Source organism: Sebastes umbrosus, chromosome 19, assembly GCF_015220745.1.
Source record: "Sebastes umbrosus isolate fSebUmb1 chromosome 19, fSebUmb1.pri, whole genome shotgun sequence".
NCBI lineage: Eukaryota > Metazoa > Chordata > Actinopteri > Perciformes > Sebastidae > Sebastes > Sebastes umbrosus.
This window is the reverse complement of record NC_051287.1, coordinates 1,609,334-1,621,865: the sequence shown is the minus strand read 5'-3', so window position 1 is coordinate 1,621,865 and position 12,532 is coordinate 1,609,334. Positions and strand designations below refer to the sequence as shown.

The window sequence follows — 12,532 nt, the reverse complement described above, 5'->3', positions numbered from 1 at the left end:
GAGAGCGTTCCTATTGGCTTTCCTTTTCCTTCACCAGATTTCCCAATGGCGGCGTCGGCGTCACAAACGTTCTCATTTCCCAGCTAAACCGTGCACTACAAGATGATTCTGAGAACCTCTGAGGAGAGAAATAGGCATTAACGTAACAGAGTATTGATTCATATTTGATCAGCGCTGCCTAGTTTGACCGTTTGGTCGGAGTTCAGAGTGATTGACAGCCGGCCCTCATAGACAGCAGCTGAACAGCAGACCTTAGATCAGCTCTTACTGCTTGTTTTCCTCCGGTCTGTGAAATCTTGCAGATGCCGTTAGGAGCACCGGAGGACACGCAGGAACATGATTTTTTTCAGGTTACCTGTTTCATGTACTACTGTCACCATATAGCGATATTTTTAATCATATTTGCTTTAATCTCGCCTACTTCAGTTTTGAAAGGCGGATTCGTCAAATTGGAAACGGATCTGCTCGTGTGAGAAGTGAAAGTGAGCAGATGTATGTGGTCATTGGCCGGCGGACTCTCTGCCTCCGCCGTCTCTCAATCCTCCGTCCCATGTAGTAATAAATAATAAAAACTCTATTATTTTCCGATGCGACCCACGGGGGAGGGGGGGCTCGGACTGGCTCAGCGGAATCCTTCAGAGATGCTTTACGCACGCGCGTACAGCCGGGCGCTGCCGGAGAGGCGGTGCCTAACAGCCTCAAAACGCCGCCGTTTAGGGGGAGATGGCCTGCAAACTTTGAAGTAGCCTACGTCTACACTCGCACACACACACACAGAGGGGCGAGGAGACGAGACGCCACAGAGGCAGGTGACCACCTTGATCTCTCTGGTCACGGTGGTCACACCAGTCCAGTGGGGACATCCACTAGATGGACGTTTGAATCATTTCATTCTTCTTCTATGTAAATAAAACATTTGGTGTCTGAATTATTCAGTTCCTATCTCTGTTACAATAGTTATTATTGAAGCAAAGAAGAAAAGCATCAATCTAACAGCTGACAGACGACAGCCGACGACACCTTCTGTCCTTAAATCCTCGTTAGCTCCGTCGCTCATAATCTAACCGTACAGCTGCAGCTCAGTGGGAGAATCACAAACTGAAATCTCACCAACAGAAAGCAGCAGAAACAGAACCAGTTCCACTCAGACCAGTTGAGTCATTCCCCGACAGAGTCAATAATTCATAAAGTGAGACAGATATAAGTCCACTTGCACGCAAAAGGACCCTGAAGTTGTTAAATAATAACTCAGAGAAGTATTTCTGGCTCTCAGTGAGAGTACTCGTCACATCTAAGAGGATTCGTTGTGGCTTTTTTATTTCAGATAAAGCAGAAAATGAGAAATTACACTACTGAAATGAAACCTGCAACATGACATCAGCGTTAACTGATGCATCTGAACACAGGAACAAATCTCAAAGGATTCAATCTGAAACTCACTTCTTTAAATCAAAGCTGAACAGTTTTATTAAATCGTTTCCTGCGCTTCACTGTAACTTTTATTCTTGTATTTCATTCTATTTTAGTTTGTTTTTATTTTCTATTCTCTTTGCTCTTTAGTGACTGTTTTTAATTGTATTTAAATGTGTTTCTTTTGCACTTTGTCTCGATGCTTTAAATATTTGATGTAAAGCACTTTGCCTCGTTGCTGAAATGTGTTTTATAAGTAAACTTGGATGTCAATGAATGTCCTCACAAATATAGAAAGACATTTTTTCTTCTTAATTTGTTCCTTAATAATGTTCTGACTATATGTGAACTAATGTCCGTATTTATACAGTGAACAATATATAAAAATATGTAAAATATAATCATATAAAAACAATTTTAAATATTTTTCTTCATATATTTTTCACATTTTTTATTGTAATTTTTTCTATTTATGGCTTTATCTTTTGCAGTACTTGTTTTCTCTGACTATGTTTATTGTTATGCACCAAACCCTAAGGTAAAGTCCTTGTCTGTATACAATGTATGTATATACAGTATATAGAGAGAGCAGTAGAGGTACCAGCAGCTGCCACTAGGAGGCAGAGTTCAACCTGAGATCAGATCACAGCAGACAGACACAAACACACCTGACTGCAGCATGACGTCCAGCATGATACCCAGAGACTAACAGTCAGTATGTGATGGTTATCTGCTGATGCGTACCTGCAGCTCCACGCCGTAGCCAGTGTACACCGTCACCGTGTAGGTGCAGTGTAAGAAGGTGCCGTCGGGCAGCGGCGGGTCATCAGACGAGTCGATGTATCCCTCCGGGTCGGAGAAATTCACCATGCAGCTGGACAATGCTGCTGCTGGAGGAGGAGGAGAGAGAGAACAGGACTTGATGTTGCTCTGGCCTTTTTTTTGTTGTTTTTTTTTTATGTATTTTTTTGTTCTCAACCTTCCTGCCTTGTAATCCCTTTAATGTGAGCCTGACTGGAACCTCAGTGGAAATCCCTGCTGTGTATAATTAATGATGGAAATTACAGGGATCAAAGCGGCTACACAGCAGACACAAAGCACGGCGAGGATGTTAACAGTGACTGGAAGTAAATAATCACATGCTCCCATCAGAGAAGGGTCAACAACTCAGAGCCTTCACTTTTAAGTAGAACAGTAGAATCACAATGTAAAACTACTCCATCAGTAGGAAATGTTACTTAAAGGCACAATGAGTAAGAATTCTTAAAACACAATGATGACCCAGTAGCAGTGTGTGGTGGTGTCTGGATCTGCAGAGACCCGGTAGCGACCAGGTGCCAGATCGTAAGCATGCATCCAACAGGAAGCTACGACATCGCCGGGCAAATGCAAATATAGTGAGTTGAAACGCCAAGCGGACAAAACTCGTTCCAAAACCAGAGTGAATGTGGAGTTTTCACCTGCTGGAGGAGAACGGGCCAACATTGAATGTTGTGTTTACAAACCGCAACTAACAAATCCTCCTCATTGTGCCTTTAAATACTGTAATACCAAGTAGGGATGTCAACGTTAACACAATAATATCACGTCAACGCAAATTTGTTTTAATTAATTCCTTTAACACATTAACACAACTTGTGATTTTTAGGTTGTAGCTCAGTTTTAAAGCTAGTGAAGATAGTTTTACTTCCTGTTTTTTGGTTAACGTTCTTTCTCAAACAGAGAATGGGGGTGTGGTTAACAGTTAGACGTAACTCATCACCACGGCAACCAGATTGCATCGTTTTTCAACCCAAATTAGGTGTTTATCAGCCCACAGATGAGACCAGAGTTATCTCAACACACCGACTCTCTCTCTCTCTCTCTCTCTCTTTCTCTTCTTCACCGTCTCCTCCTGGCGAGGCGGCCGTCTGGCTGCTGCTGTACCGAGGAGCCGTACCGCCGCATGCCGGCCGCAGAGCACTGGAGGACGGATAGACATGTTGCCGTGGTTTGGTGTTTGAAATGCAGTTTGGTGGACGTTTTGGATGTGCACCGTCCACCAGCACCGGCCGCTCTCTCCTCAGCTCAACGCACCGACACCACACCGGGCTGCACTGGGATTCGTTTACCTCTCTAACGGGACTTTTCTCTGGTTTTCTCTTGAGCTGAAAGTTGTGTCGCTCCCTGTCGTCCGTACCTGTTAGAGGCCGGCAAACATCCGGTATTGGCTGCTTTCTGTTAATTTATCTCCAGCAGAAGGAGACGGTAAAGAAGAGAGCGAGTAAAGAGACAGTCGGTGTGGTGTGTTCATTCTGACGGTGGGATTTTGATTTATTCGATTTGTCGCTGCTCAGACTCAAACGAGCATGAGTTCTCCTGCAGCGTGGAGGATGACCTTTGACCTGCAGCTTCTACTATAGTCAGACGTCATATTCACATTTTAACAACAACCTTCTTTTTCAACTTTGAGTTATTTGTCAAAACAAATTGTCAAACAGTGACTCAAATAAATATGAAATATCATAGAAATGCCAAAATACACTGGAGGGGACTTTAACCAGAAAACAGGAAGTAACACTGTCTGTAGGCGGGGGTGGGGGGCTTTAAGTACAGCACCAGATTAAATGTACTTCGTTCCTTCTCATCGCTATGTAAGATGCTGACTGAATGAATAAAAGTGTGCATACATCAACCTAAAGGATGAGGACTGGTACCTGATGAAGGTGTCTCTGTCTCTGTCTCTGTCTCTGTCTCTGTGTCCACGTCCAGCATTGTGCCCACTGTGGTGACCTCCTCCTGCTCAGGAGTGTGTGTGAGTGTGTGAGGCGGCTGGGAGTGTGTGTCTGTGGGAAGAGGCTCAGTTGGAGAGCTGCCTCGGCCTGACGCTGCAGCTGATGCCGGGGCTTTTACCCTCCTCAGTAATCCCCTGCTTTGATGCTCCAGGGAACGACTTCCAGGGAGGGAGCTGACGCTGAGCCCTCGGCCCAGAAGAGGGAGCAGGTTCTGGGGCAGAGCCGAGGGGAGGATCTCCCCTTTCTGGGAGACCAGTCGTCCTTTTTGTGTCAGCACTGACTGGAGCAGACCTCCTGCCAACGAGCTGGAGCTTTTGGCTTTGGGGCTGCTCTCCTTTGTGCTCGCTGGTGTCGCCACTGGTGGCAGGGTGGAGGGGGCGGCGGTGGCGGTGGGGACTTCTTTATCTGGAAAGAGTGGAAAAACACGGGAATCATTTTAACTGGTGAAGCAGCGAGACAAAAAATCTTTGAAAAAGGCCCCGGGAGCACGACTCTGGGTGGTTGTGTCACTGTCCTGCTGGGCTTATCAGGAGTGGGGTTATCTAGCCAGCACAGCCAGAGGCCGGCCGAGCTTATACCTCCACTTTCACACAACACACACACTGGTGATGGTGTAGTGGAGAGACAGGGCAGTTAAGCATGACAGGAGCCGACAGAGAGGAGGGGGAGAAAACCAAGAAATGCATAGACAGGCAAACCGCTCTGCCGTGCATGCTAAAATGCCATCTCCAGCAGCTTAGTTCAAAAACAGCACAGAACAGCATTTACACACACAAACACGCACGCACGCACGCACGCACGCACGCACGCACGCACACACACACACACACACACTCTGCGGTCCAGCCTCACAACAACCAGCAGCCCAACATCCACTGAACAAGCCTCACGGTGCAGTCGATGCATCGGAGTGTCATTTACGTCATTTATATCAAGACAGAAATAAGTCAGAGGAAAATATCCTCTCTGTGTCGGCAACAACAACAACAACAACAACAACGAGCACTTTCTTCTGGTTCCGCTGGTTTTCATCTGCAGACAGAAAATAAATAGCCTCTTTCTGGATATACCTGCATTACCACTCGATGTGTCAAAACCTCCATCATCAACAAACTCATTTCAGCTTTCACAGCTTGCAATTATTTAGGCAGCCACTCAGCAGATGTTCACACACAAACACACACACACACATACACACACACACACACACACACACACACACACACACACACACACATTAACATCTCCTAGAGACACTGAGAAACTTGATGCAGCTCTGAACAGATTCAGATTTAAAAACTTTAATGTCCCCGAGGGGCGTTTTGCTTCACCACCCTGGTCTCACCAGATAGAGTATGAATGACACGGTAACTCGTTCATAATACATTTGTACGCCGTGTAGTCTGTACTGACAATTGTAATGTAAATGCATTTGCATGAATATGCCACACTCAGAGCTGGTGACGTAGAATAAAAAGTGAGCAAACCTGATGAATCCATCGGTACCAACCATGTCATACCAGCTGGTCGTGAAGGAGGTTAAATAACGCTCCAAACTTACACTAAATCTTGGCGAGGAAAAACTGTCATGTCCATTTTCAAAGGGGTCCCTTGACCTCTGACCTCCAGATCAGTGAATGTAAATGGGTTCTATGTGTACCCACGAGTCTCCCCTTTACAGACATGCCCACTTTATGATCATCACATGCAGTTTGGGGCAAGTCATAGTCAAGTCAGCACACTGACACACTGACAGCTGTTGTTGCCTGTTGGGCTGCAGTTTGACATGTTATGATTGGAGCATATTGTTTTATGCTGAATTCAGTACCTGTGAGGGTTTCTGGACAATATCTGTTATTGTTTTGTGTTGTTAATTGTAGTAAATATATACATACATTTGCATAAAGCAGCATATCTGCCCACTCCCATGTTGATAAGAGGATTAAATACTTGACAAATCTCCCTTTAAAATGTGCGATTAATTTACAGACAATCATGCGATTAAATATTTTAATCAATTGATAGCCCTGGTAATTTCACCTTAGTTTTGTTACACAACTGGCGTACTTAACTAACGCCAGTTACGTAACAAACACTTATTTTACGCAACAAACATACTGATTTGAACCCCAAACCACGATGTTTTCCTAAACTTAACCACGTAGCACGCGGTGATTGAGACGTCCAAAACTGATGCTACAGCGGAACTAGAGTGCCGTAGTTTAAAGATAGGGCCGCTGACCAAGCAGCTCAACATCCCACAGCCTGTATGCTGCTTGTCTGACTATAAATATTAGTTTGTTTCTCTTTAAGAACAGGTCTTGAGCTCAGCGAGACGACCTGATTGAATAAAGGTTTTCTATTTTTCAGCCATGATAGCCTTCACACCCCCCATACAGCGAGCAGAGTAATATATAAAACAGAAGGCTTATTAACCCTCAATTAAAGCCACAGGTGAGCAGGACATTTTAAAACGTTGAGTGCACTTTGAAGCGAGAGTGCATGAATCATTTATAATAGCCGACGTGCTCATTAGTCACAATGGCAGGTGAATAGACTTCACATTTATCAGCCCCTCATAGCAGGAAGTGAAGTTTTACTCCGTCAGAACATCATTTACTGCAGACCGCACGTCTGTAATAAATCCTCCAATCATAATCAAGTCAAATACTCTGATTAGTGCTCCAAACTTTCTACTTGAAACGTGTCAAACATCATTTCTCAATCAAGTGAATTACAGCTTCATCACCGGATCAATCACCAACAGAGAGCTGCCCTCTTTTACAGCTGTACTAATCAATATATTTCTATACCAACAATGGATCTAATCAATATGTGTGATGTGACAAGAGTCACTCATAGTCACAAACCCACAGACAACTATCAACCGACTCGCAATTACAATTCAAGTGTAAAACTTTTAATACAGCAACAAATTGGTCAAAATATTCTTTTTTTAAACTGTTAATTTTGAAGATTGTTTACCAAGTTGCTGGTGTATGATTTATTATTTTAATAATAAATACAAATTCTGTTAATTTTGAAGATTTTTTTACCAAGCTGCTGGGATACTATTTATTATTTAATAATAAATAAAAAATTCTGTTAATTTTGAAGATGTTTTACCAAGCTGCTGGTGTACGATTTATTATTTTAATAATAAATACAAAAAATGTTAACTTTGAAGATTTTTACCAGGTTGCTGGTGTAAGATTTATTATTTTAATAATAAATACAAAAAATGTTAACTTTGAAGATTTTTACCAAGTTGCTGGTGTAAGATTTATTATTTTAATAATAAATACAAATTCTGTTCATTTTGAAAATGTTTTACCAAGTTGCTGGCATATGATTTATTACTTTAATGACAAATAAAAATAAAATTTGTATAAATAAAATAAAAAAATGTTATTTATTTTGTTACATTTTGTTTTACAAAGTTAAGAAAAACAAGTTCAGCCTGATGTTGTCTTACACATAAAAGAATGATCTCAGTCACTTCCACACAGTGAGGCATACAGATTATTAATTAAACACTGGTATCAGATCGGTACTCGGTATCGGCCGATACCCAAAGCCCAGGTATCGCTATCGGGACTGAAAAAGTGGGATCGATTGCATCCCTGTAAATAATTAAAGCCGGTGGTCACGTAGGATCGATCTGTGTTTCTATGTTAAGCAACATTGAGTAAATCATTAAAAATAAAACCTGTGGAATTACAGGACGGGGAGAAACACAGCGACCCGTTCAGTCTCAATAAGACCGTTTGTTGCTGTGCTTTTCTTATCTTCATTGTGTTGACAGAGTTTTTTTTAAGAAAGCGTTGGTGGCTGACAATCTTTTGTCCTTAATTGGTCTCCAGTGTGTGTGTGAGCACATTTGCATTCACTGTGCCTCTTTGGTTTTGTTGTTGCACTCATCCCAATTACCTTATTTATAGCAGGAGGGTCATCATGTGACTTTGAACCGTCTAAACAATGATGTGTTACGAGAGGAGACACGTGAATACAGATAGACCGGTTCAGAACAAGCAGACTTATAATGAGCTCCGTGGTTTAAGTGTGGCCTCTGGTTTGAGCCGCTGAACCCAAAAGTAATATAAGTCTTTAATATCAGATAGAGTTTCTAAAGCCTGCTGGACATGTTGTAGAATTAATTTCCTGTCATGTATCAGAGAAAGTGCTGACAGCTTCCATATCTGAGCTGCTACCTGAGTCAAGATGAATAATTAAAGCCCAGATGTTGTGAAGTCCATTACAGCACAGATTGTGTTTATAACCGTCCCCCCCCCCCCTCCCGTCGCAGATCTCCAGATTAATGCGCTCCGTTTAGTTTGTGTGGAGAAGACAATAGAAACGTTGATGAAGGCTGACAGACTTGTGGCATTTTTGAGTTTTGTTTGATGGAAACTTGCTGTGACATTCGCTGTGTTGACAGCGACAGTTTGACGAGGCATTCAGCTTTCTGAGAAGACTGTCAGTCAGGAGACTCGTCACACAAGAGCATGAATAAAGACGGAAAAATGAGGGATTTAATAACAAAACATAATGAAGAGGATGACACAAGGACGTACACGAGCGGTACAAAGTTAGTAATCAGAAATGACGGGAGAGAATACGGTTGAACTTGGACAAAGAACGTATATCGCCAAAAAGTGAAAGTGAAGTGAAACCCTAGACTAATCTTCTGTTTCTGCTTTGCTAAAGCAAAGCGGTGCAGCTGTTAATTCCAGCTTGTTCTCGGCTGCATTATTGTGACGTTGACACTGAAACAGGAAGCTGTTCCTGTTTAAATCTGCTCACATTTTGATGCTCAGCTTCCAGTTTCTGTTACCAATGACTGCTGATTTCTTCAGTTCTGATTCAACTGGTGCGTTTTGTTCTCTATTTACTTTAAACCTTTTGGATTTCACTCACCAGGAGCTGAGAGTTTGCAGATTTTTATTCCCTTCCAAGAAGCCAGAGCAGCTGATTCCAGTGATCAGCAGCTTCAATCAGAGGAGAGGAAATAATCAGTGGAATTAGCCACCGCTTGTTGTCCAAACCAACCGAACTGCATTATAATACAGCTCTGAGAGAAAGCAACACAAGGCGAGGAGTAACGAGGAATGATAATGCTGCAGGATAATAGCTCACCGCCGCTCTGAACGCTGAGCAGAAAAGGTCATATGACACAACTGGGACGAGAAAAGAAGCAGTGGGCAGATTAAACACTTTAAAACCTAATAAAGTGGGATTGTTGCCACGGCTGGAATGACAAAGGTCCACAGTACTGGCAGAGACAGAAACTCGCTGCCTGTGTGGTCACAGATAACTACCAACGCCAGGACACACTGAGATCATATCTGGTTGCTTATCGTCCCTAATAATGTTTCTGTTTCTTTGTTGTAAATGTTCTCTGTATGAATTGAAATGTATTAAACGGGACTGTATGTACGTTTTACACATATGAACATGTGTTAAAGGGACTATTTGTAACTTTCAGAAATGCTTCTCAACAGCGACACCTGTGGCCTTGAAATCAACGAAAGTCAGCGTTGGGCTCGCGCTTGTGCTCGCTGTACATAGACATGAACGAGCATCACTCAAAACAGTGAGGAGACACACGTCAGCTAAAAGCACAATATCACTCTATATTTCAGCTGCTTGGCAGTAATGTTAGCTGACCAGACGAAGGTCTCTCCATGAATCACTGCTGATACTGTGTTTGCTTCTCCTGCCTCAGCGCAGGCTCCCGGTCGGTAACGAGACGACAACGTTTCTCTATGCAGAGTCTCGTCACTTCACAAGACACGGGAAACCTCTGTTGGTCTGGAGGAGCTGCAGCAGTTATTTCTGCACCAACGTCCACTGAACATTCACTAGATATTCTCAGAGCAACTAACTCTTCTGCAGTGCGGAGTGAGCGCGCGTTCACGTCTAGAGGTGGAGCGAGTATGCGAGAACGCGCGCTCTGTCTGAGTGAAGGCAAGCAGGCAGAGGAGCGGAGACGCCGGCCACACGCGAGCGCACATGCGTCCCGATCCGGTACATTTATATGCTTAAAAAGTTACAAACAGTCCCTTTAATTGTTTCTTATTGCCAGTGTGTGGACAGGTTGCAACCTAAACTAAAAAATTAGACCTTCCATCACTTTCTGGGTTTCCTCTATCAGCCTGTAGGCTGCTTTTAATGTGAGGAATGCGGGTCGGTTTTTACAGGAAAATCAAACAGATGTGACGTCATGCACGCTTGTGATTGCCTTTACTCTCTTCAGCTCCGCTACAGAGCTAACAGCGTGCAACCGTAGCTAACGCTCGGTTAGAAATGGCGTCTGCTAACGCCAACAAACAACCATCCGCCACCACAACTCAGACTCCAACACAAACACAAAAACACCCACGTACCGGGTCTACACTGGTACGTACTGCCTCCAACAAATAGCTTGTTAAGTTACAGAAATTAAAAATAGTCCCCAACAAATGCATTATTTCCTCCTGTTTGGGTTATGTTTGCTAAAATCCAACTGTTTTAGGTTATCACTGAGTCTATGTAGGGTAGGAAAGTTAAAAAGCATTGAGAACAAATCTTGTTGGTTTTGGTCCGTTCATGGGATTTGTTCACAATTAGTCAAATGCAGAATAACACCAGGCATTATAATGTGGTTTTACGTTATGTATTATGGAGGACATAAGAGCCAGGGTTATCATCTGTGAGACTTTAAATCTACTTTATCTTCCAGCTCATCAAGGATGTCACCGTAGAAACTTTAACATTGTTAAAGGACAACAACTGTTTGTAGATTTGGCTGTTTGTACGTTAAGGCCCAAACGTATGTGCAGGTGCAGACGTGAAAGGTCACTGTAGCATCATCTGAAGAAACACCTTTCTGTTCGGGGAGGCCTTGATGTCTGCGGTTTCAAAAGCCGATGGAATAAGTTGAGCGGGGACTCCCCGGGGTGCAGCCGTACCTGGGTGACCTCCCGATCACAAAGACGGGATGAAAGGGACCACTTGCTGGTGCTTGATAAGAGTTTCGTAGAAAATGGGAGCACGTACTGTAGCTCACAATAATCGGGACGGTTGTGCCTATTTCAGGACATCAGTGGAGAGTTTTATTGATTCTGAGAGTCTCCAAAAAACAAATCTGTGGTGACAGCCACAAGGAAAATAAGTCTTATTGCTAGAGGACGTTCAGCTTCGTTCAGAGAGTTAATGGAAAAGATACTACACAAACTATCATTCTGATTGATACGCTGAATGTTGAATATTTTGGCGACAGTCAGAGCTATGACGTAGTATATCGAGCAACTGTTATTGTAAGTTAAATGGTATAATAATATAGTATAAAGTACACTATGGGCGGGAAGGAGTGGTGATGGTGGATGGATCAAACAAACAAACACAGGACTAGGGCAACAACGAGCGATTATTTTCGATTGTCGATTGTTTTCTTGATTAATCGATTAGTTGTTTGGTTTATAAAATGTTGAAAAATGTGTATCAGTGTTTCCCAAAGCCCAAGATGACGTCCTCAAATGTTTTGTTTTGTCCAAATCTCAAAGATATTCAGTTTACTGTCATAGAAAGAAACCAGAAAATATTCACATTTAAGAAGTTGCAATCAGAGACTTTCTTAATCGATTATCAAAATAGTTGCCCCGATTAATTTAATAGTTGACAACTAATTGATTAATCGTTGCAGCTCGAGACAGGACTTTCACCCAGGAGACCGCTGTTCTTGTCCCACGTGAAACCAAAAGTAAACATTGACTTTGTTTCGTAATGTTACGTCATTTCTTTACGGTTGTTATGTTATTATTTTAACACTAGGGCTGTCAAACTTAACGCAATAATAACGTGTTAACGCAAATTAGTTTTAACGACTCTAATTTCTTTAACGCATTAATGCAATTGATCTTTCAGAGGTTGTAGCGGGCTTTTAAAGCTAGAGTGAAGATACTGATATCATATGAAACTAAAAAACCTAAAGAATCCATCGGTACCAACCATGTCCTGTCTACATTTTGGCGATGAATATATCCATATATTTGCATAAAGCAGCATATTTTTCCACTCCCATGTTGATAAGAGTGTTAAATACCTGACAAATCTCTATCTATAGTTGTTGGCGTTTAGTCTTTCAAAAACTACATTTTCAGCATTTCTTAGATACAAGTAAGGGAATATATGTCGGAAACCAGTGACTTAGTCCATTCAGTGTCCACTCAGCTTTACGTGGACTCAAGTGTCCTTGACCACCATGTATCAAGTGCCAGTCCGGGACTTCTGGCAGCGTCATGTTTACTGTTTGAACTCCCCGACAAAGCAGGAAATGATTGTTTCTGATTTGTATGATCCAAACAATC

The 12,532-nt window shown here is 42.6% G+C and overlaps 1 protein-coding gene and 1 long non-coding RNA gene across 5 annotated transcripts in view; one reads left to right on the top strand and one right to left on the bottom strand.

Annotated features, from left to right (window-relative positions):
- LOC119478752 (seizure 6-like protein) overlaps nt 1–12,532 on the bottom strand; it is a 61,396-nt gene that overhangs the window by 22,098 nt on the left and 26,766 nt on the right. For 3 of the 4 annotated variants that reach the window (XM_037753704.1, XM_037753707.1, XM_037753706.1), the window contains exons 2-3: nt 4,107–4,589; nt 2,155–2,300 (exon numbers count right to left, since the gene is read on the bottom strand). In XM_037753704.1, coding sequence (XP_037609632.1) covers nt 2,155–2,300; nt 4,107–4,589 — 629 coding nt within the window. The remainder of the gene's footprint in view (nt 1–2,154; nt 2,301–4,106; nt 4,590–12,532) is intronic. The other variant, XM_037753705.1, reaches the window with a different exon arrangement.
- Nucleotides 963–1,398, top strand: LOC119478778. Its single transcript, XR_005204494.1, has 2 exons — nt 963–1,152; nt 1,325–1,398. It is a non-coding gene; the product is annotated as an uncharacterized LOC119478778 (long non-coding RNA).